This window comes from Alligator mississippiensis, chromosome 2 (genome assembly GCF_030867095.1).
Source record: "Alligator mississippiensis isolate rAllMis1 chromosome 2, rAllMis1, whole genome shotgun sequence".
Taxonomy (NCBI): domain Eukaryota; kingdom Metazoa; phylum Chordata; order Crocodylia; family Alligatoridae; genus Alligator; species Alligator mississippiensis.
Genome location: NC_081825.1, coordinates 272,489,705 through 272,514,802, shown reverse-complemented (window position 1 = coordinate 272,514,802; position 25,098 = coordinate 272,489,705). Strand labels below are relative to the sequence as shown.

At 41.9% G+C, this 25,098-nt stretch overlaps 1 protein-coding gene across 9 annotated transcripts in view; it reads left to right on the top strand.

Moving 5' to 3' along the window:
• Positions 1-25,098, top strand: part of FOXN3 (forkhead box N3) — a 324,200-nt gene that overhangs the window by 264,772 nt on the left and 34,330 nt on the right. For 6 of the 9 annotated variants that reach the window (XM_019481679.2, XM_014596435.3, XM_059723161.1 and 3 more), the window contains one exon: positions 19,367-19,432. The exons of 2 other annotated variants lie outside the window; for them this stretch is intronic. In XM_019481679.2, the coding sequence (XP_019337224.1) occupies positions 19,367-19,432 (66 nt within the window). The remainder of the gene's footprint in view (positions 1-19,366; positions 19,433-25,098) is intronic. One more of the 9 variants, XM_019481681.2, reaches the window with a different exon arrangement.

Genomic DNA, 25,098 nt, shown 5'->3' with positions numbered 1-25,098 from the left:
TTGCTACAAGCAAACAGCTACATGAAAAAAGTGAAGTTCTGAGAAAGAGGGAATCTTTTCAAAGAACTCTTCTGTTGTCTGGGGCCTTGATAGTCCTCCACACCTTTTTCATCCTTTTGGAGCCTTCAGAGCAGCAGGATGGTAGCAGAAAACATTGACTACTGTCTGCAAAAAAAATGAAAACAAAACCAAGAGAAAACAAAAAATGCAAACAAAACCAAGGAGAAAGACAAATGGAATAGATGCCTGAGACTGGTCATATATGCATTGACTTTGAAGCCTTATCATTTCATCTACTAATGTGTAAGAGAGGAGTGACCACTCTGCCAAAGCCTCCCACTAGTTTTCATGGCACTGGCCCCAAAAAGGCGTTCATTTTTAGAGGTAGAAATACTTCTGGGAGAGGGAGCAGTACAGGTGTTCAGCCTGCAATTGCCCCTTCTCCCCTGCTCTGTGTCTTTCCTAGGCTGGGGATCATTCTGGGGAAGGTACAGGGAGCAGCTCCTTCCAGAGGGAGTTCATAGCAAGGCAGGCCTGTTTGCATCTACTGATGCATCTCAAGCAAGACCCAGTATGTCATCCTCCTACTGTACTCGGCCTTGGTGAGGCCGCAGCTGGAGTACTGCATCCAATTATGGGCTCCACAATTTAGAAAGGATGTGGAAAGAGTCCAGAGGAGAGTCATGCTCATGATCAGAGGGTAAGAAAACAGACTTTATGAAGAGAGGCTGCGAGCTACGGGACTCTTCAGCTTGGAGAAGCATAGGCTCAGGGGGGCTTGGTGTCAGCCTATAAGTACATAAGGGGTGTGCATCAGGATCTGGGGGATCACCTGTTCACCAGAGCGTCCCGTGGGATGACAAGATCCAGCAGTCACAATCTCCTACAAGACCATTTTAGGCTGAACATAAGGAAAAACTTCACTGTCTGAGTCCCCAGGGCCTGGAACAGACTCTCCCCAGAGGTGGTGCAAGCACCTACTCTGGACACTTTCAAGAAACATTTGGACACTTATCTTGCTGGGATCCTATGACCTTAGCTGACTTCCTGCCCCTTGTGCAGGGGTCTGGACCTGATGATTTTATGAGGTCCCTTCCAGCCCTAATGTCTATGAAATCTATGAAGCCTTCTGCTGCTTCCCAGTCTAGGAAACCAGCCTGTTCCCTGGACTAGGCAATGCTTAGTCTGGGGAAGAGGAGGGGGAGCAGCAAGCAAAGTGCCCAGCCCCAGGCAATCCCCACTGCCCCACTTCCATGCTGGATCAGACCAGGAGGGGAACATACGTTCATTCTTGCAAGAGAAATGCTTGCAAGGCAGATCATCGAAGCTGAAACCTGGAGGATTTTTCCCAGAAGAAAAAATTGTTTTGCTAGAGAGAAATTGAGTGAATGCTTGTTTACTGGTCACTTCTCCCAGGACAGTGATTCTTCCATTAGAAATGGCATGGCTATACATAGCCACTGGGGTTTTTGTTTGTTTCTTTTGTATTGGTGGGGGTGGAGTGTTAAGAAACATGGGCTCCTCTGAGTATATCACATGGTGCCCCAGTCCATGTGAAACCTGCAGACTTTATTCTAATATTCATAACTTTTTTGTGGTTGGTTCTAATTGAACAGGAGATCACCATCTTCTCTGCAACTGTGAGCTCCCTCAATAGCTAGGTTCTACTGTAATCAGCCTGACCAGTTAAAAAGAGTAAGTTCTGGAACTTGCAAAGAATCTGACCCCAGACTACTGAAGATGCTCTTGAGAAAAGGCAAAAAGTATTATGTACCTTACTACGTTTTAAACTGTAAACTGCATATGTCATGGCTTTCCTTCCAATAGGTTGTATGTCTCTGGTCCATGTATACACACAGCTCTAATTAATCTACTTGAAACTCTACTTAATCTGCAAGTTGGAAAGAAAGAGATTATTTTATAGTTAAATACTTGAGATGCACTCTTGTGTGACAGTGATGGAGCCTTGGAAACACCTGGGCAGTGAAAATGCCAGTCCTCACAATTGAATGCCATCTTTTTGGCAGTCTTTGTAAAGATGTTCCATGAGTGAAAGGCTTCTGTAAACTAAGGAGTGTTGGTTGTAGCTGTGTTGGTCTAAGGACATAAGCAGCCAAGGTTCTTTGGGTAGATGTAATATCTTTTATTAGACCAGTTAAATAGTTGGGAAAATTGTTCTTGGCAAGCTTTCAGGCACAAACACCCTTCTTCAGACTTCCTATGCTTGAAGAAGTGTTTGTGCCTGAAAGCTTGCAAAGAACAAATTTTCCAACTATTTAATTGGTGTAATACAAAAGCCAAAGAACCATATCTGGAAACTAAGTTAACTTTTGACCTTTTGAGGGATGGATCAGGTTTGCAGGGGATGAAGCAAGGGTAGGATAAGGAATCCTGTAGTACCACTACCTGAGCAGTATCTGCTTTTGTAGATTCAAAATCAGGTAGGCCTCACAGCTGTATTTGGCATCTCCCTGGTACCCTTGGCTTATTTATTTAAATATTGAAGTGAATTAAAAAGAAGGAAGTTTCAATTACAATGTTGATCTCTCTCCATAGAGCTAAAATGAATAGTAGTTAGACACACCCATGATGTTCCATTATTTGGATGCTTTTCCAAAATGTTTGGATCAGAAGTTTTTGTCTAGGTTATTTTTAACAATAGTCAGCCAATAGTGATTTGTAGTCTGAACTAATGGTCAGAAGTAGGTCTGTACTAGGATGCAGCTGTTATAATCCAAAAAGTCACCTTTGGGGCTTTCTTCTGGGTTTTATACTGCAGTCTCCCTCCCCGCTCCCCCAGTATGTTATCAGTATATCTTTCATTCAAACAGTATAGTTAATTTACTAGACTGAGGAGTGGTATAAATATCAGGCTAATATTTTATACTGCTATTTCGCACTGGACCATCACTACCAATTATGCAAAAAAAAAAAACAAAAAAAAACTTTTATTGTTGAAAGGTGGCAGCCTTATGGGCTATTTGTAAAGGATATACATAGACTATAAAATGTGGTCTTAACATATTTACAACAGGTGAAATGTTTGTGAAGCATTTAAAATGGGGCAGTGTAGAGAATGTGCATGGGAAACAAAATGTATATATCTTACCATCCTTTTAGTGTGCAGGAAAAAAGATTACCTATAAGCAATAGAATTAAACTGAGGAATAAGTAGCTTTGTTCTTTTAAATATTTTTGAGGTCTGTAGCCCTTATTTTTACTTTTGAGATTTTTGTACCCTGTACTGGACAGACAGAATGATGGATGGACATGCGCATGCAAAGAGGTAACATTAAGAGTAGGGAGGGAACTCTTACTTTGTCAGATGCTTAGGCACTCAGAAACTTTTCATCTTCTAACCATGAAAGGGTCATGAAATCAGTTGAGTACCATTGTGCAGTGGTCATTAGCAAGTCCATTTGATTTTCCCTAGAGAACAAGTAGGTAATCATTAAAGATTAGTGTTCAAGAAGGGCATGGTTTGAGGTGCAAGGTTAATGCATTCTCTTCATTTTATGTTATCTTATTTTTATCAATATGATTGCTAAATAGCATTAAGATTTGTTTCCAGAGACCAACATGACTTTCCTTCTATACTCGGTACACCAATACAGAGACTGAGGTAGTAAATTACTTTTAAATTACTTTCCTGTTCTTCTGGTGCAGGTAGGATTAATATGAACTAGTTTCTCAAATGTGTGCAAAGTGCAACTCTTTAAAAACATAAAATGGGTATTTATGTGGTGTACCCAACAAAATATACACAGTAGTGTATATATATTGGATTTGCCAAAAGGTCTTGGAGATTCAAAATGCATAAATAAATGTACGTGTTTCTTTTTTCTTACTTTAGTTGCTAATATATAATATATAGAAAGCGTAACATTTTAAAAATATAACCTAACAGGGACTTAAAACATATTGTCTTTTTCCCATTGCTAACTTCCCTGATCCAGCAGCCTTTGAAGAAGTTATTGATGCTCGTCTCCAGTACTGTTTACATGCAGGCATCTGCAATTTTAAGCAACATCATAGAAGTGCAAAGGAAGAGGATAAAAGATGTCAGCTAAGGCAGAAAACCTACTTTATTGAAACCTTTGATAACTAAAGTCCTAAAGACATTTTACTCGGCTGTCCCAAAGAGAAAAACGGCTTGTCCTGAACTGGTTGAACTTTGAGGCTACTATAATCTAGGGCTCAGTCCTGTGAAGATGCTGTGAACACTCTGGCCCTGACCCTTAGGCCAGGCTAATCGTGCTCATGCTGTGTGCATGTTTAAGTGTCTTCCTGTACAGGAGCTAGAGAGCATCGTTAGGATCAAGCCTTGGCAAGATACTTTGAATATTCAACAACTTTTGTGAATGTGGCTGTGTATGGGATTGTCTGGTTTGATTTGAATTTTGGTTTTTATTCACTGTGTAAAGTAAAAGGAGCAAGACCTGTTAATTAAGCTGCTCTGTAATTGTCAAGTAAATATTCTTTGCACTTCTCATCTAAGGATCTCAAGGTGCTTTACAAAGAATTTGTTCTTGTCTTCTCTCCGTTAGATAGGTATTTGTCCCTAGTAGGTTGGCAAACTGAGTTTCAGAAGAGGGAAGTGATGTGGACACGCAGCAAGTCAGTGCTGTGAGGAGTGCAGTTTTCTCTTCTCTGAGATTCATATTACCATATTTAGCCACATCCAGGATGATCTTGAATTTAAGATTCCCCCTCCCTCCCCCCCACCCACCCCGATAACTAGATTCAACACATGGAAAAATGTAGTTGTATCCCAAGGTCCAAAGGTCAGAACTGTGCCTCAAATCCCTGACTCTGTTCTTTACCTTTCATTATAACCCATGTCTGGAGCTGGGCCAGTACCTTGTTTTGCTTTTCACTCCCGAAAACCAGAGATGCAAACATATTTTAAATATGGGTTAGATTTAATTTTGGGAGAAGAGTATATAATTAGTAATTTTAAATTATAATGTGCTTTAATTTTAGCCAGAATAGTTTGAAAACATTTGTAAACACAGATATAGCAGTCAGGCAAAAGGTAGGATAGGGAGGTACCTTAGAACAAGGGTGGGCAAAATACAGCCTGCAGGCCAGATCTGGCCCGTGAGGCTATTCTGTCCAGCCCGCGGGGCCCCTAGATATTAATTTTATACATTTTTTTATCTGCCCTTGCTTCCTGTCAAAAATGACAGGAACCAAGGGTAGTAGGACCCAGGGGAAGCCCGGTGGGCTCCCATAACAGCAGGGCCTCCCCAGCCCTGCCCCCTCCAGCTGGGGCTTCTGGCCTGGGACCACATGCCTGCCCCGCACTGGAACCTCGGGGAAGGGGGGGCGGGAGGGGCAGGGGAAGGCCCTGGGAAAGGAAGCCTGGAGCTGGCACAGAGCCCAGGCTGGCAGTGGGGCTGGGTTACAAGGTGGTGCTGAGCGCAAGGGGGGGGGGGGAAGGCGCCCCCTTGCCTGCCTCTTGCCTGGCACCTCGCATTGCAGCCATTTGTAGCCCAGCTGGGGCTGCCTGTGCCTGCTCCAGACAGCCCCACAAGGGCTGTGAGAGGCTGAAGCAGGGAGCGCTGGCCACGGAGCAGGCGAGGGGCCGATTTTCCCCGCAGTCAGCACCAGCTTCTTCCCTGCCGGTGAGCGGGGGTCGGTGCTGTGCGCTGCCCCCCAGCCTGTACCACAGAGCTGGGGGGCAATGGGAGTGAGTGGGCAGGGAGCCAGCTGGAGCACGGGGCCTGCACCCGTGTCCCAAGGCCAGTGCTGGCGAGGCCCAGAGCAGGGTGGCAGGAGCGTGGGGTCCCAGCCGGCAGGGGCTCTATGGAGCCGGGCCAGATCCCCTCTCTCCCTGCTGGTGCAGCTCAACCTGGCTCCACAGACCCCTACCAGCCTTGGCACCACAGACCCCTGCCGCTTTGGGCCCCACCGGTGCTGGCCCTGGGACATTGGTCCCAAGATGGTGATAAGGGGGTAGGGCACCTGTCAGGGGGTGGGGCTACCCATGCAGCCCTTGACAGCCTGCCAAAACGCGTAAGCGGCCCTCTGCCCAAAATAATTCCCCACCCCTGCCTTAGAAGCTAATTGTTTCAGAGACTAACTGGTTAATCTCTTAAGGTGCCACCCTCTCCTACCTTTTGCTTGACTTCAGACTAACCAGCTAATCACCTCCCTTCTCATGGAAGACACAGTGGTGAGAAGCTATTTTTGGCCATTCAAAACCTTACCTGTTCAGAATTTACAATTCAGCCATGGGCTGAGCAGCACATATGCAACTATAGCTTAGTATTGAGAGTGCTCAGCTGGAAGGGGGAGATGGGAGGAATGCAGAGTGTTAGTCCCTGCTTCAGGATTGTTTCTGTGCTTTATCCAGTGGCTGTTCATTGTAGAGCACATAACCAGGCCCCGCTCCCTGGACTGCCTCCCAGCGGAGTGCCTTACCTTCAAGGCTCCCTCTCTTCTGATCCCTTCAGTCTTGGGGATCTTTCTGCCTAGTGGCACAGCTTAAACAGGAGGGTTTAAACAAGGCACTGTGCCAGATCCCGTGTTCCTGGGTGCCTCCATGCTGAGTCTAGTATACCACCTGGCAGCGAGGGACCTGATACGATGCCTCTTAAGCAGTGAGGGGCGCATTATGGAGGCATCTAGAAGCAGAGTACATGGTGGTGAGAGACTGGGCATGCAGGCATGCTGCCTGTGTGCTGCCTCCTGCCCACCTGCATTTTTAACTGATACTTGATTCTAAGATTAGGTTTTGTCCCCCCACCCTGCCATTTAATTAATGTATTGGAATCCAGAAAATGCAGTACATTTTTTAAACACTGATGTTACTCTTTTTCCCTTTCTAGTGATTAGATTATGGAATAGTAGAAACCACCCTACTGAACTATAAATGCCATTGAGCTGCAAAATAGCAAGATCAGATTCCGTTGTACTCCTAATTCTGTTGAATTAGGCACAGGCTTTCGGATCAGGTTCAAGAGTCCATATTTTCCTACAACATTTGAAATACTTACTTCATCGAGCCCAAGTGTTGATAGTCCTCCAGTGCCTTCTATCAGTTTCCCAAAAGTCATGTGTTCTATGTGGCTTGTATAAAACAGGTTTGGTACCATACAATACAAAAGATAAAGGAAGTACTACATCTTTTTTGTTAGGGAAAATATTTCAATTATAAAGTCAAAGTTACAAATAGAATTCAAGAAAATCCAGGAAACCCCAGGATAAGATATGCCTCATAATCCTCTCATAATTATGTGGTGTGCTTTTATAGGTATGTTCTATAATACTTGCATTTGTTAAATACTGGATGAAAAGGGAAAACGTTTTCTCTTGGGTAATGGAACTTACTGTGTGCTGGTTCTGTAGTGTCAAAATATTCTAAACCAACTGCATGTTAGGTTTATCCTGATAATAGTATGACAGTAAAGTTTTGTTTAGTTTTTAAATACAAATGTAATGTCCCATTCTTCTAATGACCTAATTTTTATGTAAAGGAATCTGTTAAGTGATTAGTCATATTGGGTAAATATGTTAGTTTTAGGGAAAGCCTTTCTCTAAAGTGGACAACTGAGTAATGTTGTGCCAAAATATAAATTGCTATAATTAGAAGTTAAGTACAAATTATTTTGAGGCCAGCATTATTAGAAGTCTAACTGGAAATAAACCAGGCTCTTTGAGGGCCCCTAAATACTTTTGTTTCATATCAAGAAAAAGGTTGATATTGACCCTAAAAAAGAAAATGGCCATCCATTGACCTAGGATTCATCTGTATTTCTGAATAAACACATTTATTGTTAGAGAACTATAAAAGGTTAAAAATACTAGATGCTAAATTTTTCTTTTCTTTTTCCTGCTGTATTCTCAATTTAACAGTATTTTGGAGAAAAGGATTATTCCAGAAAGAATGAAAAGACTAAGAATTAAAACCTCTTCCCAAACCCAGTTCTTTGTCACACAGAGATATTGTTGCTAGGACTGTCCACCCTTCTCTGTTAATAATGATTCAGAGGAATTAAAAAGCAGCTCATCCTAGTAGCATTCAACATTGCTCCCTATGAAGACTGCGCAGCAGTCCTCCCAAGAACTATGCAAGGTCTCTTAGTTGCTGTGTGTATGATTAGGACTGGCATGCAGTAGTGCAAAATAAGGATTGTCAAATGTTTTAATGGAAAATATACTTTAAATCTTCTTCAGTTTATGGTCTGAGAACTTTGTATCTGCTCTTTGGTCTCTGTAGTGATGGGCTTTCAAACAATTTATGAAGGAGAAAAAATGTTCCCCTAATGGGTTTTTCTTTTGTATTTGTTTAATAATTATTACAAATTGTTTGCTTTATTTTAAATTGATCTACTTCACATTAATGGTTTCTTGATAATTCATTGGTTTTTAGTCTTTTTTTTATTTAAGAAGAAAGGAAGTAAGTAGTACTAAATTGGATTTCTTTGCATACGATACACCACTTCTTGGCATTGAAGGTTTGTTTGTTTTTTTAAATTTGGGCTGGCAAAACAACTAAAATCTGTAAATGAAACATCTCTAAACATGTCTTTGCTGCAGAGTTGATGCATGTTCTAACTGAGGTTTTGTCCCAAACCACTCTAGTCCTTTGCACAGAGAAACCTCTAACCCAAGCGGTTTAAGCCCAGGCTAGCAGACATTTTTGAGAATTTCAGCAGGTCGAGCCCAGGTTCTGCCTCATTCTGCTTCCACAGCATGCCTGTCTTGCCACAAGGACGCAGGCTCATTGAGCCCAAGTGTTGATAGTCCTCCAGTGCCTTTTCTCAGTTTCACTTGGGCCTATATTCTTTCACTCTACTTCTCTGCTTTGCAGTGGGGATGCTTCAATAGCTCTAGGCAAGCATGAGAACAGAAAATGGAAGGGTTCTCTTTGTGCATAGAGTACAATTCCTGGGTATTTCTGGTTCCTTCATCACAAAAATGCTTTCCAAGACTGACTAAGCTCCATCTTAGGAGTACTTAGTTATATTTTGTCTTCTCTAATATTCAGAAACTGTTTCAGATCCTTGCTGCTCAAACAGAGATCTTTTTAATATCCAGACCAACTTTTTCATGGCCTGTTTATACCCATTTGTTCTTGTGCTACCATTGTCATTCAGCTTGTATAGTTCTTGCCTCCCTGGTGTATTGAAAGCGAACCCTCATTTTGCTAAGCAAAACAAGCCAAGTTGTTTTATCTCCCCTTTTAAGTTAAAGTCTAATCCCGTTTTTTCTAATAACACCTCTTTGTACCTGTTACAGTATGTCTTTACCCTTCTTGAATATGGATGACTAGAATTGCAGAATGAGACCTTACCAGCACCTTGTACGATGCCATTAAGACTTCCCTGCCTTCTGACTGATGTATCTTTCTTTTTCACAACTGCAGTCCATTAACAGTTCATATGCATCTCTCATTTGACTACTGTACGTTTTTAATTCCAAGGGGAGATCTTTTTCCCCATTTAACCTCTTAAAGTTGAGTATGAGGTGGTGGGTGGAGGGTAGGCAGCTGCTGTGGCTCTGGCTGTAGTTCCATGGCCACTGCCCACCCCCAACTCCCCTACAGCCTTTCCTCCACATCTCCCTGGAGCAGCCATGGGCACAGAGCATGTATTTGCTCTGGCCTTGGCCTGACCCCATAGCAACTGCATGGAGGGAAGCAGGTAGGGGAGCATAGGTTTTAAAGGAGACACAACACTGTGGGGGCAGCAGGCATAGGGGGTGGGCAGGAAGGAGCAAAGTGTGGGGGTGCAAGGGGCAGGGATCAAGTTCCACCACCTGCCTCCCCCATTGCTTGCCTGACCACCCTACCCTTTACTACCTCCCCATCCTCTGCTCTCATTGCCTGTCCTCCCCAACCCTCCACTGCTTTTCCTGCCACAGCAGTGAGGGAGAGGGGGTTGAATTTAAGACAACCCTCCAATAATTAGGTTCTAAACATGGAAAATTATTTATATATATATTTATAATATTTCCACATATAGAATCTAATTATGGGGGGGCAGGGTCCTTAAATTCAGGGTCTTCTTGGATTCAGGTAAATATGGTAATATACCCAGAGTCTCCTGTGGTTCAGTGATAGAATCCTTGTCTGTCGCACAGGAGACCTGGGTTCAATTCCCAGACACTTATACAATTACAGCAATGGAGGTGGCAAACGTCTGGACTCAGTCTGTCCTTCGGATTCTGCCTAAAGAGGGAATGGAAGGTCTGGACAGCCTCCACTCCTCAATGCTCCTGCCTAGGCATATGCGTCAAAGGTCTGGCTGACTTCTCACGCATACACCATGATTCAAAAGGATTGGTAGTTGCCAAACCATGTGATAACATAGCCAGGTTTTCAGTAATTTCCAACAAGTGGCCCCTGGGTTTACTCCAAATTTTCTGTGTCTGTGATTATGGTCTAGTGGTTGTATGTTGGAAGACTTTCCCTGTAGTGCCAATGGCTGAGCCATTTGTTGATCTTCATTATCTTGTCCTTCTCTTCTGACTAAAAGAATTCCATTGACTATCACTTGAGCTTGTACTTCTCTAAATATCTTCCCTAGCCTGGCATTGTCTGGGTTTACTCTATAATGAAAACACATCCTATAGGTTTATCCCTGTTGTACAGTCTGTTACAAAGTCTAGACCCCTCTTTACAAATTAAGGCTTAATTGGGCTTAATTGGCATTGTATGAGCCTTGTGTGCAAAAAGGCATATTTTCACATTGCACAAGTGCCTCCTGCCATCCAGTTTGTAAAGCAACACTTCCATTCTGGCTCATTATGGTCATGACCAGTAAGTGGGCTAAAATGAGAAACCGAAAAAGAGATTATGTCCCCAGGTAGGGGTAACATGAACCCTAAGGTGGATAACTGGGAGAAGAAGAAAGAGGTATATTGGCTCCTTGCCACTGGCCATTAACATTTAAAAAGCTTTTACATGTGAAGCAGATGGGTCAAACTACAAAATTCTTAAATTCTGCTGTGTAAGATCATGTATGGCTGTGATTCTTGACCAGTGCAGATGAGTAAAAGATGATATAGCAGACCTTTTTGTCGCCGAATTTTCCCTTATGGCCAATGTTCCCTCTAAGGAGTAGCGGCCCATGAGCGCGCCGCCTCATTCTGGCATAGAACACTTATAGAAGGGGGTGGGGGCTGGGGGCTGGGGGCTGGAGCTGAGGGGCTGGGGCTGGGGCTGGGGGCCAGGGGCTGGAGCTGGGGACTGAAGCCAAGAGGCTGGAGGCTGGAGCTGGGGGCTGGTTCCAAAAGGCTGGGGGCCAGAGGCTGGAGCTGGGGGCTGAAGCTGGGAGCCAGCGCAGGCTCCACTGGCTCCAGGAAAGTGCTCCACTCCCCCGCGTGGGGAGTGGAGCACTTCTCCGGAGCCGGTGGAACCCGTGCCAGCCCCCGCCCCAGCCTCCATCCCTGCCTTGCTTCATCTCCAGGAGGAGCCGCTGCCTGCCCCAGGACACTGCTCCACTCCCCAGCCCTGACGCCACATGCCTCCTTGCTCCCCGAGGTGATGCAGGGGAGGGAGCAGTGTCCCGGAGCTGGTGGAGCCTCACTCGGGGCAGACAGCAGCTCCTCCCTGAGGTGAGGCAAGGCAGGGATGGAGGCTGGGGTGGGGGGCTGGCGCAGGCTCCGCTGGCTCTGGGGGAGTGCTCCACTCCCCTGCCCTGATGCAAGGGAGAGGAGCACTTCCCCAGAGCCAGCAGAGCCTGCATCAGGCTCCCACCCCCAGCTCTCCTGGTGCATGACCTTGAAAAGGCTGTGTGCGGCCACACTTTTAATTGTGTGCAGCTGCGCACGTGCACACCTTAGAGGGAACCTTGCTTATGGCCATACACAATTTGACTAGTGCCTTCTCCCCACAACACTTATTCCTAATTCACTTTACACACATGAGATTGGGGACATATGGAATCATCCAGCATCTGTTTACAGAACTGAATTGATTTTCTTATCTTTAAACATTGAAGGATGAACATTCAGCACCACGCATGGGGAAAAAAGTGAAAAATTCAGCCCTCAATCATAGATTTTCTTCTTTTTTTAGATCTGCTGTCTGTTTCAGTCTGTTTCTTTCAAGATTTTTATCCTGCACTCACTATGGTGTACATATCATCTTTTTTTTTTTTTCAGCTGATGTTATTCTTTACTGCTGAGATCAAACGTGATGATGACACTTTCTGTTTCAAGCAGATTCCCAAACAGATTAACCTGCTTCATGAATTTGGCCATGTAGAAAATCTATCGTGGAATTCGGGGTGGGGAAAAAGAGAGGGGATAAAAGAAAGATCTAATCTTTTTAGTTAGAATCCATTTTTACTGTTTATATCCTTTTAGTTCATTAATAAAATGATGTTGTTACTGAATGGAAATGATGTGTAGTCCAACAACAATACAAATTTTACAATGAAGATGAGCAGGAGACAGGTTTCTGCTATCAGTGTTCCATATTGTTTAAAGACAGACTGTCAGTCTTTTCAGGATGATTTTCACAATGGCTCATTTGGCAGCATTGCAAATGAACATAGGAACTTGCCATACCGGGAAAGATTAATGGTCCATCTAGTCTGGTATCTTCCCTCTGCAGTGTCTTAAACTGGAACCTTCAGAGGAATGGAGAAAACCACCACAATTACCAGGCCAGCTGTGTATTGCTATATAACAGTGGTGGAACATTTTCTTCCTGACCTCTCTGGCAATGAAGCTTTTATGATTTTTATTCCAGCTCTTGTAGTCTAATTGCATATGTTGCTGTTGAAATTTGTCTAATCTTTTTTCTTTTTTTACCAAGCACCTGATTCTGCGCTTCTTGCTTGTTTTCAGTAGCACTCGCACAAATAGTCCCATCTACTTCAAGTAAGTGCTACTCAACCTTATTAAATATTGAGCCTGTTTCTGCAATAATATCCTACAGTAAAGAGCTTTACAGGCTGCTTATAGTTGTCTAAAGGTATTTCCTTGGACCTGGTTTATTTATTGCTGTCCTCCTCTTCTGTCATTGGACAAGGTAACTAAGACAACCTTATTGGCTTTTCACGATGTTAATCATTCTATGTAACTATGACTTATCTTGATTTCTTTGCTTTTCACACTTAACAATTTTCATGTGGGAGAGGAGGCACGTCTAATAACAGGCACGTTGGGCAGAGAAACTGTGACTTGGTCTGTTGCAACTGAACGAGCCGCAGGGCAAAAGATGCTGAGGGTATTGTTACTTCTGCAGCATTGTGCTGTAGCAAACAGATCATATTGAGAAAATAAAGATCCATCAAGTACAGGAAGGTAGGCTTCGTTATGAATTGGGGCAGTGAACTCGGTACTTGAGGCTGTGGAGAAGGAAGGAGATGGATTGGAGTTGGAAAGTTTGGTACGGTGCAAAAAAAATGCAGCCTGCCTAGAGAATAGGAATATCAGTGGCAGAGTACAGTGGAGAAAGCTAATGTGGAGGTAGATGAAGCTGAAGGTCCCAGTGAAATCCTTTAGAAAAAGCTTTTTGCTTTAAAAATAGTTAAAATAAAAAGAAAGAAGTTTCATTATTTCCAGTCTCTTCAGATGTTATGATGTGGCACAAAGGTGTACAGGGGGAGCAGTATGTTACTAACTTTTACTTTTTGCATGGGTTGGGAGAAGAGTAACTTCTTAGAAGTACTTTGGTCCTTGTGCATTTCATTGAACTGGGAAAGTTAAATTAAGCCTTGAATCTGCCAGTACTGTCACCAAAAGGTTTCTACTGACAACAGTGTGCTTTCAACCAATGCACAGATTCACTTGTGTACATAAAAGTTTGTAGGATTGAGTCCTGCAGTACCTAAAAACTGGCCTTTTGTGTCCATTTTTAGGCATCTGTTTATAAATAGATTGGGTGTTTAGCAGCAATAAACACCAACAACTTCTGTGCATCCATTGAAGCAGCAGTCAACTGACTGATGGGTTCACTTGTTGCTGTAGGTATTCTGTCTCTCTGAAAATTGGGGTGCTTTAGGTTTAGGTGAGCTTGGAAGTGTCTCATGTTTTTTTGTAGAATTGTACTATTTAGTTGTAGACTATAATAAAACGTGTCTAGAAATAATATTTTAAAGCAATAAAGCTGTTTTTATGTTAATTTAGTTTTTACATTATATTTTAATTATGGGATAAGCATTTTGGCAGTCAATCTGTTTTCATTCAGTGAAGTGGAAACAAGACTTTGAAACTGAGAAAGTTTGTTAAAAATAGCACATCAGCAATTCTACTGTAAAATGCTTCCCTGGCATTTGAAATCACCTCCGAATGAAAGATCACAACCATAATAAATGGACAGCTGGCACATCAGGGTATCTCAGGTGCCACCTTTGTTTTTAATTATTTTTTGTCACTTTCTGAATAAACAGTCTACTACTGAGGGTTACCCTCTGTGCTTCTGGCCTTTTGCATCTAATCTTATGCCAAAATACATTATGCTCATTAATTTGCTGTTCTGTATAACTCTACAGAATATACTTTAATCTGTACAGATATTTAAGGTACATAGGATTTCTTTTTGAAGGAAACTTGGGCACAAACATCTAAAAAAGTATCCTAGATCCTGATTCAGCAAAATTAAGTACTTCTTTAACTTTAATGGAGCTATTTAGTGCTTAAAGATAAAGATAAACGCACACTTCAGTGAATGTGGACCTACATCTGAAATGCAGATTTCTCAGTGGGTTTTATAACTCCTATTTTCTTTTTGTTTTCATGCTCAAAGTAACAGTCTTGAATGCAGGATTAGATAAAGTAATAGCAGAAGTGCAGCTTTTATACAGCCAAATTATGTAGTGTCACCACTGCTGCACAGTTTTGGCTCTTTGTATAATTTTGCCTAACCTCTTCGTGCCTGTTTCTGGTTTCAGCTTCTCTTATGATATCATTTAAAGGGCATTCAAATGATGGGGGGACCCAGCCCCTTAAACTTCAGATGACTTTTTGCTGAGTACTTAGACTGCAAATAAGCGACAGGAGGAGATGCTGCTGTTGACATTTTTGCCATCACCTTGTTCGGTGCTATTATGAAGTCTTTGGTGCTAGGATATTTTGATTCTTTCTTCCTTCTCTCTATAGCATTCACCACCCTTTCCCTTCTGTCCTTTTCCTTTTGGAAGGATTTCTGAAGATACTCACTCTCTATGGCTTTGCCTCTTACTGTCTCTTATTTTCCTTTTTTAGTACCAGAGAGACGGAGATCACAATGTGTTCACTTATATATTGATTTTTATGACGAAAATAAAACACTGAAAATAGACCATTTTTCCCCTGCAATTCTACTTTGTCCCCTTCCAAAAATTCTTTGTCATCTAGCTTCTATGGTCACAACATACAGGGTAAACTTAGGGTTTCCAGTTTGTGATATGATACCAGCCTTGTCTAGCCAAGAAAGTTCTGCTACCAAAAGTGCTGTGAGTGTATAGCTGCTACCACTGCGCAGCTGCTGCTCTGCCTGATGCCTCCCTGCTGAAGGTTACTAGAGTTTAGAGGAAGTAATTGCTCAAAGAAGTAGGAGGGCACCCAGGACCTTTTATAGTCTACCTGACCCCAGCTGGCTCCCTTCTGAGCTAGTGGCATGGGACGGTGTCCTACCATAGAGGGAGAAATAAAGCTGATATCCTTAAGAATCTCAGAGAGTGGCTTTGACCATATCTGCTAGAGCATTTTTTTCCAAGATGAGAAGGGTATTCCTATCGAGGTGAAAAGGATTTCCATGAGGCTTCACAGCCAGAACAGGAGCATGCCCACTTGAAAGACAGGCCCCTGACAGAGACTATGCTCTTGCTCAGTTGCCCCTTTGGGGGGGACGGGGAGGGTGAATCGGGGTGACCACCTGAGGACCCGCATTTTGGGGGGGGTCCCGTGGACAGTGCTGTACAGGTCCTGCAGACAGTGTCATTGGCATGTGCTGAGGGCACCACTACTCCACACGCCGCTGCCTTCGTGTTCTAGCCACTTGCCACCCCTACCCCCCAGCAGGCTGATATGCCTCGGGGCCCCTTACACCCCTAGGGTCAGCTCTGATCTTGCTGCCGGTGTCTGGAGAGGACTCCAGCTCTTCTAGTGATGCTCCAGTACTAGAAGCTTACAGTCGCACTGAGTTTGAGCACTTTCCCAGCTAGACCCCCTGCTTCTGTTTCTTGCCTTGGCTGGAGGTGTGCCCAAACGCATGCAGATCTGTTGTATTAGCATTACAGTGCCAAATCATTTGCAAGCCATAAAACAATTTTGGAGTGGAAGGGCATTTTTTGTTAGAAAACACTTTTTTTTTCCTCTCTTGTTTGCACCTTTATGTGCCATCAGTAAAGCAGCAATAGCCGTACCTACTTTCCCTTTTAACCTTGTGGCTCTGAGCAGCAATGACCCGAAGTCAGAAAGGGTAAGGGGCAAGCCAGAGAAGAATAGGCAGGTGTTGGGAGGGTCATGACACTGCAGCACTGACCAGAGCTTGTTTGTTAGTTCTCACTGCGGTCCACCTGCTGGAACTTTACTTATTTTTGGCAGTCCAGGCTCTCCAGTGTCAGAAGGAAGAGGCTGTCGAGGAATAGGTCTACATCTCCTCCTTCCTCGTCATTGGAAAGGGGGTTGTTCTCAGAGGTGCCTGCCCTTGAGATGGGAGTTGTGGTCAGGTTCTTCCTTTGGATTAAGTGAAGTACTTTTTAAATGTTTTGTTTCACTTCCAGACAGTTTGAATTTTGACCAGTAGAGTTCACGCTGGTGTCTAGAATAGTCATGAGGAAGTTTGGGTTGACTGCTGAAGGACTGCCAAACCTGCCATATGACAGCAAAGGGCTCAGGAAGATGGCATAACACAAAAATGGGAAGATTGAGCCACCTCAGAGGAATTTTGTGTGCGGACACAAGCTTCTGCTCTCAAAGCTAGAGCTGTGTCAAAAGAGAGAGTGCCTACCAGGCCATGATTAGCACCTTTTTGTTTTTGCCTTTGACCTGGGCTGCCACATGATTTTATTCCCGGTACAAGTCTGACATATTCTACTTCCGGTATAGATGACGACGTCCCTGTCTGGTTCAGCCAGTTTCTCCTTTCTCCTACTTCTCTCTGCATTAAGACATCCTGATCTTGTATGCTGTGTACATGTCTTCTAGGCACTCTATCCCCTACCTCTATCCCGGAGGCATTATCGGATAGCTGCCCAGATTTTTCAGATGCACTGATACACTTGGTTAGGCAACATAGTGGGTGTGAACATGCTTGAATAATGGCTGTCTTGTGGAAAATAGCTTTTGTGGATACATTCATGTTTGTTTTAATCAGTTCATATTAGCATCATGAAAAAGTTGCAAAAACACAATTGTACTAGTAGAGCAGTCAAAGCTAAAGAGAGAAAACTTTTTAGATTATTGGTCATATCAACTTAGACTAAAATATAGAATTTATTTTAAAAAGAGAGAATTTAAAATCAATGGAAATGGGTTTTTTTCTAAATTTCAGTTGCAAAGATAACTATTACAGTGCAGTATTTTCCACCCAACATTGGAACACCATCTAAAATAAGAAAACAAAAAAAATATTTAGAAGCAGACTATGAACAAAGGCTGAAATTGGCAACATTTAGGGTAACAACATAAATTAGACTCCTCACATTCTTTCAGTTTGAGTTACCCGTTGGAAGCTTTTTAATACAGTTTTCTTCTGAATGGTATCCCTGTTCAGTGAGGCTGAAGAGAACCTGTGATGTGAAGTAAATGGACCCAATCCTGCAAAATAGTTAGCATATTAAATGCCTATTCCTGTCCAGGATTGTGTTCAAAAATCACAACCCCTGTTTTGGCATGAATGAAGGCTTTCAGCAAGAACTCTGCCTTTGCCTTGTTTTCTGAGTTAACAATGAATGTGAGTTTGTAAAAACCTCTTTTCTGAGGCATCTGTCGGTGATCTTTGGGAACAGAAGATGGTGAAGTTAGTTGGACTCCTTTACCTGCCTTTGTATTTATAGGCATCTCTTACAACAGTTTCACTCTTCCACTGCTCTGACTTTGCATGGTTTCTTGCAATGGATCCTGGATTTGTTACATTTCCTGTTAAAACAATGGCAGATATTCATGTAAGAAGTTATCATAGTTATTTATAATACAATAGAAGATACTCAAGCTGGTATCAAACTTGGTCTTTCTGTGTAGGTAGAGTTAGGTTTTTTGTTTAGGCAGACATTAAAATCTCTTACAGTTTGCATCATCTGTATTATTAATAGCTTGTAGGACTATATGCAAAATCACATTACTCCCCTGGAAATAGAACTGAGCATATAAAAGTATGAAAAATGTATTTTTTTAACAGTAAAAAAGTAATTTTCTGACATAATAGCCAAAATAAAGTGCCATGAAGCTATTAGCACTAAATTGAATTTTTTGGTATGTAATTTAGTATAAATACTGACAAGTTTTAAAAAAAATGAGCTCATTAGTCATTCAGTTTAGCGGCGCTGAGGCCACAGTCGGCAAGGGCGTGCGTTTTTATGTCTGCTTCAATTGCACACTTCATTTATTTGGACATGGCATAGGCGGCTTTCTCTGTCACACGGCATCACTGCTCGATTAGCAAGTTTCGCCCCAGGGCAGCTGGGACGCTTTGCTGGGGCAGATGTTCTTTTCAGCTTATTCACTGGCCATTCTTGGGTTGTTTACTGTTGTCATGGCTACCACCATTTCCATAGCAGCCAGGCTGCTGTGTCTGAGGCAAGTGAATATAGTTATAAAAGGATCATATTTTGTTCTGTCTATAACTTGCCATCTGTCAACTGACTGTTCATGATGGATTTGGAAACCAATTTGAGAATAAGGGCAGCCAAGTGACAATTTCTGTTTCTATTAACAATAGGTGTGGATGCAAATCACAGGGTGACTTCAGTGTAGCCTTGGTTTTATTTTTTTTCCAGATTCTCAAGGCTTTGCTTCCACTGCCTTTCCAAGCACAATTTTACATTCTTATTGACACATGGAAATGACCGAGTGTCATCTTTGTGTTTTGATTAGAGGCAGGTGTTCTTTACCCTCTCTGCTGTACTATTAGCTCATCCCAATACATTGACTCCAACTCATAATATGCCTCCTGCTAGCACTGATCATTTATAATGAAGTCTAAATACTCCTGACCCAAATTAAGTAGCAAGCTTGAGAGGAATAAGAGAAAGCAGACACACACAAGAATACAATATGATGAGAAATATACTTCGTTATAGTTTACTTAATAGTAGCACTGGGATCGTGTATAAACTTGAACACATTTTGGATTCTTCCCAAAGAACCCTTTGGATAAGTTGATCTCTTTTCACTGTAGAGATTCGGGTGACTCTATGGTTTGAAAGAGCTTAAAAAGATTAGCCCAGTTGTAAATAATGTATTTATTGGTTGATTTTTCCAGATCCTGACATTGATGCTGCCACTGCCATGATGCTTTTGAATACTCCCCCTGAGATACAAGCAGGTTGTGAGTAGATATTTCTATAGCATATAGCACCATAGACATATAAAGTTAATATTCTCTTTTCATAAGTATACAGCATATCAGACAAAAAGGAGGATCTGATGGAGAAATATAACTTCCCCTGTAGATACTTACCTTACACTAAGCATTGTTCATGTTACATTTATTATTACATGAAAAACAATAATCTCTTTATCCTAACATATTAGAGAGAGAAGTTATTGTTGTTCATGATATACCTACAACTGAGTGACATTATTATTGTATACAGATGGAGCAGGTGAGCTAAGACCAGAGGGAACAGCCAGAAGAAAGAAAGAAAAGGATACCTTATTTTTGGTTTTGTTTTCATTTTGTTTTGGTGTGACTCCATCAAGTGTGTAATTGTGGCCACCTGGTCGCTTTCTGGTCACTTGGGCACTGATTCAAGTCTTTTCTTGCACGCACAATATACATTTTGCCCATTTATCATAGCGAGTGCCAGGGGTTTGAGCAGGCTCCAAAGAGAGAGGCAAGTTTTGACTTCTTTCCCATAGGTTCTTTATTGTTATTCTGTGACTGGACGCACCGATGATGATCTTTTTCTTCATGTTAGCATAGCTTGTAGGAGCTTAATCTCAGGTCAGGATCTCATCATGCAAAACACTCTACAAAAAAGAAATGGACCGTCCTTTCCCTAACTAGATTGCAATCAGGGTTTCAGACAAAAGGGTACACACAGATGGACATGGATCCCCATGGGGAAACAATGACAGCAGTACTAATCAGCACAATAAGTAGTGATACCAAGCAACTAGTAGTCTTAAAGTACAGACAAGTTTGAAATCACAGGTGATATGAAGCTTTACTTGCTTCCCTGACATTGGGTTAGTTCACGTAGCTAACTCAGAATTCTAGGAGAAGCTTTGATTAGCACTTTGTTGCTCTCCTGGGAATGAAGGCCATTTACAATCAAAGCATTCCCTGCCCAACCAAGAGGAGTTGCAAGAAGATCCTCTGTCAGCCTTCTCTAAAATCCCTGGGAAAGAAGATCTTCAGAGAAACATCCAGGGAGGAAGAATGGCTCACCATCTTCCTTCTCCACAGAGAAGCGGAGAATTGCTTTCAGTCAGGAAGGAAGTAGTGCACAATAGAAAAAGACAGAAGAACTCAGCAGAGAATGGGTAGAAAAAGGAGCAGATTTTGTTGATGGAGATTGAATTGTGATTACTAGAAAGTGACCAAAAGAACACTGGAGGATGGGAGGCTGAAGGAATCTGTTAGAAAAAAAGAATTAATGGCAGACAGGGGAATTGGGAACAGAGAAGGAACAGGAGGATGAGATGAGCATGGGGAAGGAGATGGAGTAGAAAACCAGGAAAGAACAAGCAAGATAAGAGGAAGGGAGAAAGAAAAGAGTGGATATTGAAACGGATGAATGCATGAATGCTTGATGAATGCATGAATGCTTTCTGCATTGATAGTTGTGGCTTTTTTTTTCTTTTGACAATTTCATTTCACTCTATAGATAGTATTAAACCAGTTGGCCAAAGACAACATAGGCTTATAGCCTCTTTCTGACCTTTTTTTAGAAATGTATCAAATTCCTACCCAGATAGAAAGTGTACATTGTAAGCCTCCTCTACAAACTATCATTTCAACTACTAATACGTAGAGAGATAGGAAGACAAGAGAAGAAGGTGAAAACATCACCAAACTCAACCTGTCTTAAAGATGTCAGCAAATAATAAGGCCCCCATAAATGTCTCCAGACCAGAATGTAGCCGCAGGTGGAATGAAGCAAGTTGAGAAAGTATGGCTTGGATGAATGGGCTGTAAGGTGGATAGACAGCTGGCTGGAATGTCAGGCTCAACAAGTAGTGAAAAATGGCTCAATATCTGGCTAGCAACTGGTATCAACTGAAGTGCCCGAGGGTTGGTCCTCGGGATAGTTTTGTTCAATGTCTTCATTAACTATCTGGAAGACAGATGGGTTGCACCCTCAGCAAGTTTGCAGATGAAACTAAGCTGGGGGGGTATAATAAATATGCTGGAGGGTAGGGTGAGAATTCAGAGGGACTTAGATAAATTGGAGGATTGGGCCAAAAGAAATCTCTTGAGTTTCAACAAGGACAAGTGCAAAGTCCTGCACTTAGGGTGGAAGAACCCCATGCACTGGTACAGTCTGGGGACTGACTGGCTAAACAGCAACTCTGCAGAAAAGGATCTGAGGGTTACAGTGGACAATAAGCTGGATACGAGTCAGCAGTGTGCCCTTGTTGTGAAGAAGGCTAACAACATACTGGGCTGCATTAGTCAGGAGCGTTGCCAACAGAATGAGGCCTCTATTCTGCACTGATGAGGCCACATCTGGAGTACTGTGTTCAGTTTTGGGCCCCACACTACAGAAAGGATGTGGACAAATTGGAGAGAATCCAGCAAAGGGCAACAAACATGGTTCAGAGGCTGGGGGTCATGACTTGTGAGGAGAGGCTGAGGGAGCTGGGCTTATTTAGTATGGAGAAGAGAAGACTGAGAGGGGATTTAATAGCAGCCTTCAACTACCTGAAGGGTGGTTCCAAAAAGGATGGAATTAGATTTTTCTCAGTGGTGACAGATGACAGAAGAAGGAGCGATTGGTCTCAAGTTGCATCAAGGGAGGTTTAGGTTGAATATTAAGAAAAACGTTCTCAGTAGGAGGATGATGAAGCACTAGAACAAGTTACCTAGTGAGGTGGTGGAATCTCCATCCTTGGAGGTTTTTAACATCCTGGTTGACAAAGCTCTGGCTGGTATGACCTATTTGGAGATGGTCCTGCTTTGAGCAGAGGGTTGGATTAGATGACCTCCTGGGGTCTGTTCCAGCCCTAATTTTCAATGATGAACTGAACAGAACCAGGAAGAGGGAGCAAAATGTGTTAAGCCATGATTGACCCTCCAGAATTAGGGATGTCATACTCATTGCATCCCCCCTGACTGTGGAGTTCCCTGCACGCTGGATCTGGATGCAGCCATCGCTTACTCTCTGCCATCAACATGGATTCCCCTTGGGGCTCTTTGCCCTTGATTTTGACGGTGGGCTCTGCCCCCAAATTCCTAGCCCTGAAACAGGCCGTGCAGGCCAGATCTGATGCAGGCCATATGTTTGATGCCTCTGCTCTATGTACTGTAGTACTGTTGTTCTCTCCTCTGTGCGAATGTAAAAGAAGTGAAAGAACAGCTTATTCTGTGAATTTCAATGGGCCTGGCCCATTTACCATATTAGCAAAATCTTAGATGACTCACCTCAATTAATTTTTATTGTGCATTAAGAAATTATTGCATGAAAAGGAACTTTTGATTTATTTTCAAATAAAAGGTAAATGAGTTATAAACATTTCATGGTAATCCTGAGCATTTTAGGGAAGCTCACAATTCATCTCTATTCCCTGTTACCAACTGTAACAAGTCTTTAAGTCAAGTTATAAATCATCAGCAAAGTAAACATGCTGACGTTATTGGAGCCCTTGAAGAACTAGGATTCTATTTGTTGTATTAGGTTACAGTATCATGTGTCTGCTTAAATAATCACAGCTGAAAAATGGCCCTTATTTTGACAATTAAGAGATGTGAAATGGGAGGAGCATTATGTACAGCTTGACCACAAATGTTAATAACTAACTGTAAATGCTGCTTTCAGTAGTAGAGCACTTTTGACTAAAGGTGTTCCTGCTACCTCAGCTGATCATCAGTGCTGCTGAAGACAAGAGCCAAGCCTAATTTCAAAATATAAACATGTGGCAAGTCAGTAAATGCAAATCTTTAGCCCATCCTTACACTCCAATAATGTTTAACAGGATTGTGAAACGCAAATGTGGGCAAAACAGATTATGTTGTAGTTTAGTTCATGTCTGTGTGGATAGATGAGATCAACTTGCTGTAACCATTTCACAGGAATTCATCAGTATTAAATCCTGCTTCTTCACCGTGATGAGAACATGATTCTGTTTTGGACAGTAAAAACCCTAAAACAGGTTATCACAAAGGTCACCTACAGCCAGACTTCATAATTCTGTTTCAACTTTATTTTTGTAGTGTACAGTCAAAAGCTAATGTCTCCTCAGCTGCATCAAGAAAGCCAAAGAGGGTAAATCATTCATTTGTTATAATAAATTAATTAATAACTTTCCAGCACGTTAAAGATGCAAGGGCTATGTAAATGCTAAGAAGTATTTGTTATATACCATTTATGATGCTCATCATGGTTCATTGAAGTTGCAATGATACCTTGTACAGTTTCAAACCACTATGAAACCCAGTTTGCCCAGATAACAGATTATGGTGTCCGAGTCATGCCATAATTCTAGCAAGTTGCGAACTATTGTTGTGCCACTCAAATTGTGTTGTCTTGGGCATATCCCTTAACTTTACTGTAGCACAGTTTTTCTGTGCAAACAGTGAGGATAATTTTACTACTTTGCACTGTTAGGAATCCTCATATTACTGTTATCATAAATTGTAAAAGCCTTAATGCATCTACAATTGATGAGCTTGTTTCCTGCCTGGAACAGTTGTTTTAGAGGAGGCAAGAGCTAGAGAAAGCAAGCTGTGCATTCATCTTATTATTCTTACTAATGAAGCCATTGCTGTATTCCAAGCATTGTGACAGGGATTCTGGTCATAGTTCAAAAAAGTCTTATTTTAAGAGGTATGTTGGCATAATAGTTGCATTGACTTGCTTGGAATTGCTCTACTACTTTAGCACATTGAATTTGAGTTAATACAAAAATAAATAGCAATTTGCTGGAAAGTAGAAGTGAGGGAACCTTGCAGTCTGAAAATTTCTCTTCCACTTTGGACTACAGTAAGTCCAAAGTAGCTTGAATCCAGTAGTTTGAATCCTTGCAAAGCCTGTCTTTTAGAATGCTTACAAAAGAGTTTTCAGGGGCTTTGAGGGATGGAATTTTGTAAGTACTTGCCAGAAAAATAATGATGAGCCTTTGGGTCATCAACTCCTCTTTTGGAAGTGCAACTCATTTTTGTCTTGTGCTACCTACAACCCAAACTCGATGTCTCTTTTAAAAAAGGAAAAGTGAGGTCTGCATTGTTTTTATAGATCAAAAAATTGCTTTGAAATGAAGTGTTTTTCAAGCCAACAAGAGTGACTGAAAGTAGAAGACTGGTTTTCAGGAATGGTTACTCTTGCAATAACAATTAGTAGAAGAAATCCTGCACTGGAGTAACAGATATAAAGAACTGCTGTTTTGTTCACCTTGACTATAAAACTTGATAACCACAATATTGTTTACTACTTGTAAAAAAAACAAACAAAAAAACCCCCTCAGAAAGCCCAGTAAATAAAAGATCTGATCAGAAGTTTTCTCTTTAGTGCTTATGTCTCCAAAATGCCAATTCATCAAAAAGGAATTTTTTTAGAGCCATGCTACTTTTGACAAAAAAACTAATTTGGAGAAAAAATAGATTTTTTTTTGCATTGCAGTATTCATTTTTCATTTTAAAAATTAATTCTATATTATTAAATGAAAGTTAAAATTGTAATTAAAAGTTTCAGTCAACTTGAAATGCTTGGGTGGGTCAGAGTTATGGCTTTATGTGAAGTTTCAATTATTAATTTTTTTTCATTCCATTTTAGAACATAAGACATTTCAAAATCTTCAACACTTTTAAAATGGAGGGATGGGGAGGGGAGA